General features: G+C 61.9%; 1 protein-coding gene across 1 annotated transcript; it reads right to left on the bottom strand.

Moving 5' to 3' along the window:
• Positions 1 to 6: 6 nt before the first annotated feature.
• LOC106695961 (15 kDa protein B-like) lies at positions 7 to 3,109 on the bottom strand. Its single transcript, XM_014450965.2, has 4 exons — positions 2,549 to 3,109; positions 1,653 to 1,760; positions 740 to 832; positions 7 to 274 (listed from the first exon to the last, which is right to left on the bottom strand). The coding sequence occupies exons 1-4, from the start codon at positions 2,726 to 2,728 to the stop codon at positions 128 to 130; spliced, it is 528 nt and encodes a 175-aa protein (XP_014306451.1). The 5' UTR covers positions 2,729 to 3,109; the 3' UTR covers positions 7 to 127.
• Positions 3,110 to 3,497: the final 388 nt, after the last annotated feature.

Raw genomic sequence — 3,497 nt, 5'->3', positions numbered from 1 at the left:
CAGCAGGTGTGCGGAAGCAGAGGCGTGTGGGGGACTATTCAGCAAAGGGGGTGCTGAGGCCGCCGAGGGAGTGGGCGGTGGGAGGGGAGGTCATGGCTGGGATGCGGGCCTCCCCTCCTTCCCGGCCCTAGAAATTCCTCAGGATGTTGTTGATGATGTTGTTCCTGGCATTGTCATACAAGTCCCTGACCGCGGGGGGCAGCTTGGAGCGGTCGATGTCTGAAGCGGCTTCTTCGGGGGGTGGAGCCGGAGCCGTCGGCTGCTCCCGCGAGTCCTGCAGAAGGGACGCTGTGGTCACGCTCACCGCCCTCACGGACTGTCACCCCTTCCCGTCCTGCCTGGGCTCCTCCCCAGGCCGATGAAGAGGCTGCGGCCCAGGCAGCCGTTGGTGATGGGGCTGGAGGTGCGCCCAGAGGGCCCGGGCAGGCCTGGGCCTCGGGACTCGCTTCCACCCTCGCTCTCCACTCACCGGCCAGGAGGCTGCACCTCCGTGGTGTCTTCCCCCCAAGTGTGGGCTGGAGAGGAGGGTCGGTTCCCAAGAGCCAGCGTCCTGCCCAGGAGGCAGGTGCGGCTCCCAGCACCCCCGGCCCCACCCACCGGCCTCGCCCCTCCCCTTGTGCCAAATGACCCACCATCCTCAGAATCCCTCGAGAACCGGCATGGAGGACGGCTTGGTCGTGATCAACCCATTCTCCAGTCGAGGAAACTGAGGCCCCCTGTGCCCAAGCCAGTGGCTCACCTCTTGCTGGCGCTCGGGGCCTGGGCTGCAGTCGACCAACAGGATGCTCAGACGGCCCCGCCGGCCGAAGGTGCTCGTGCAGTTCCGCTCCTCCTGCGGGGCAGCCAGCACAGGGGCTGGAGGCGGATCCGGGCCCAAGGCACCCACCCCACAGCCCACCGCCGTGTGCTCATCCTCCCAAACCAGAGCTGCAGCTGAGGATGACCCAGGGCCCCCCCGGACTAGACACCCCCCCCCAGGTGAAGGACCTGCTCGTCGGTGACTCAGGGATGCCGCCCTCGAATGAGCCCCCTGAAATGTGTGGGGGCACGAAGGGGGCCGCCCACGGGGCTGTCGGACCCTGGGGGGTGGGGTTGTGGGAGATCCTGACCTCATTTTATTTTGCTTCTCCACAGTTTGTTAATTTGCCATCAGAAAATGTTATTTTTCTAATTTCATACCTTAGGTACATTATGGTCCCACTTTATTCTTTTTCCATTTAGTCATTTTTTTAAAAAATATATTTCTATTGATTTCAGAGAGGAAAGGAGAGAGATAGAAACATCACTGATGAGAGAGAATCATGGGTCGGCTGCCTCCTGTTCGCCCCCCACTGGGGATCGAGCCCACAACCCGGGCTTGTGCCCTTGACCGGAATTGAACCCGGGACCCTTCAGTCCGCAGGCCCACGCTCTATCCACTGAGCCAAACCGGCCAGGACTATTTAGTCATTTTTAGCATGTTTTGCTTTTATAATAAGGACTAATTTATAGTAAGAAAACACAAAGCAGTAGGGAAAACATTTCTAAAAAGGCTCTTACAGTGAAACCTGGCGTGGCCGGAGAAAATGGGCAGAGACGAACAGAGCCCCCCACCCCCCCCAGGCCAGTGGAGAGGAGAGGACCCCCTGCTCCTGCTGGGTCGGGGGACTCACCCCGCCGTCCCTGAAGGCGCACTGCTGGGGCTCTAGCTCCTGCTGCCGCCCTGAGAGGCACACCGTCTCCTTGATCCTGAACCTGACCAGCGTCCTTAAGGTGGAGTTCTGCAGAAGCAAGAGCAGCTCCTGGTGAGTCCCTCAGCGGACGGAGCCGAGGCACCGAGCGGTCAGCGCAGCCCGGAGGAAGGGCTGAGCCCAGGCCCGGGCTTCCCACCACGGCCAGGGCCTCTCAGGCCGCGGAGGTGCGGGGAGCTCTCGGAGACTGGCCGCAGGAGCCACTTCAGAGCCGTGTGCCCGGAGGGGCCACTTCAGAGCCGTGGGCCGTCTGCTGTGACCAGGAACAAGATACCAGCCGTGCCTTGGCGGTGGCTCAGTGGTTAGACAGTGCAGGACGCAACCAGTCGATGTGGCTCTCTCGCATCCATGTTTCCCTCCCTCCCTCCCTCCCTCTCCCCCCCCCCCCCACTCTCCCTGAAAAAGCAGTGGACAAACTATCCTCAGCTGAGGATAAACAAACAACAGAAAGAATACCAGCCTTGGGGGGTGGGGGTGGCGGGGGGTGACGATGGGGGGAAGGAGACATATGAAATACTGTATGTAATACTTAAACAATAAAAACAAGAACACCAGCCCTGCACGCTCAGCTCCCTGCCAGGAGAGGCCGTGGGGCGGGAAGGGGAGACCAGGCCTTTTCCTGTCTGTGCACTCCTTCCGACCGGGGCTGGACCCCCAACCTCCCAGCAGGCCCGCTGTCCGGCCAGAGATGACCACCTTTCTTCCCCTCGAGGGGAGAAGCAGCCCCACGTTAACCACAGCTCATGTTAACCGGCACGTGGGGCCGTGCCAGGCCGCCTCTCCCACCTGCGCCCTCGCGGGCTGCTGCGGACGCTCACCGATCTGGCTGTTGGGAGGACTTCCAACAGGCCAAACAGGGGCTGGCCTTGCCTCTCGGAGTTGAAGAATTGCAAGGCCTGGGCGGCAATCCTCTCCGGGGGGAACCGCCGGTGTTGGGCCTCACAGGCCATCGCCGCCAAGCCCGCCACCAGCACGAGTGCCCTCCAGGCCCCTGCCATGTCCCTTCTCTGGCCCACGGCCACTTGCCGGCCCTTTTAGGCGCTCCTTGGGCGGCCTTGTGCCAGGGCTGCTGGTGACATGAGGGCCTCTCCCTTCCTTTGCCAGACACCACTGTTGGCCAATGTTCTGAAATGCCATTGGCCAAGAAGCAAGCAGGTTTGGGCAACGGCTCAGGGCCTCCGAGTGGGTGAGAGCCCTGAGCCGGGGCAGGAGACCTGGCTGATCTGGGGCAAGTCCCTTCCCTCTGGGCCTCCGTGTCCCCACCTGTGCCACCAGGAGGCCGGCGCCGGCTCCGGCGGCAGGACCCTGTGCCGTCTCCGCCTGGCGGTTCTGGTTTGACCCCAAAGAACCTTCCAGAACACGGAGTCTGTGTGCGGCAGCCCCTCGGCCACGGGCACAGAGACGGCCCCTCTGCGGCTGGGCCAGGCTGCCGTCCACGATGTGACATACATTTTACAAGCTGGTGTCAGCCTTCAGAAACCTGAGCCTGACTCTGAAAAAGCCAGATCTGCTCACCCCGGCTCATCGTCCCTGCGGCTGTGACGGCGGCGGCCTCCCCAGGGAGACCCTCACTGTCGCCTCCTGGCCGCTCCCTGGACAAGGCTGGGAGGCGAGGTACGGCTTCCTAGCTGCTGGGATGGGCAGTGTCCTTTTTCTTGTGCTTGATGTCCATTTCCTAGGTGTACCGGTTAGTAATGCGGATTGACTATTAACCGGTTACTAATGCGGATTGACTGTCAACCAGTTAGTAATGCGGATTGACTATTA

This window comes from Myotis lucifugus, unplaced genomic scaffold (assembly GCF_000147115.1).
Source record: "Myotis lucifugus unplaced genomic scaffold, Myoluc2.0 scaffold_5553, whole genome shotgun sequence".
Taxonomy (NCBI): Eukaryota; Metazoa; Chordata; class Mammalia; order Chiroptera; family Vespertilionidae; genus Myotis; species Myotis lucifugus.
This window is presented reverse-complemented; position numbering and strand designations above follow the sequence as displayed.

Coding starts and splice junctions, on each gene's coding strand:
- LOC106695961 (XM_014450965.2), bottom strand. CDS start 2,728: ATGGCAGGGGCCTGGAGGGCACTCGTGCTGGTGGCGGGCTTGGCGGCG. Junction 833..1,652: donor GCGCCTTCAGGGACGGCGGG/GTGAGTCCCCCG, acceptor GCTGCCCCGCAG/GAGGAGCGGAACTGCACGAG. Junction 275..739: donor GCCCCGAGCGCCAGCAAGAG/GTGAGCCACTGG, acceptor TCCCTTCTGCAG/GACTCGCGGGAGCAGCCGAC.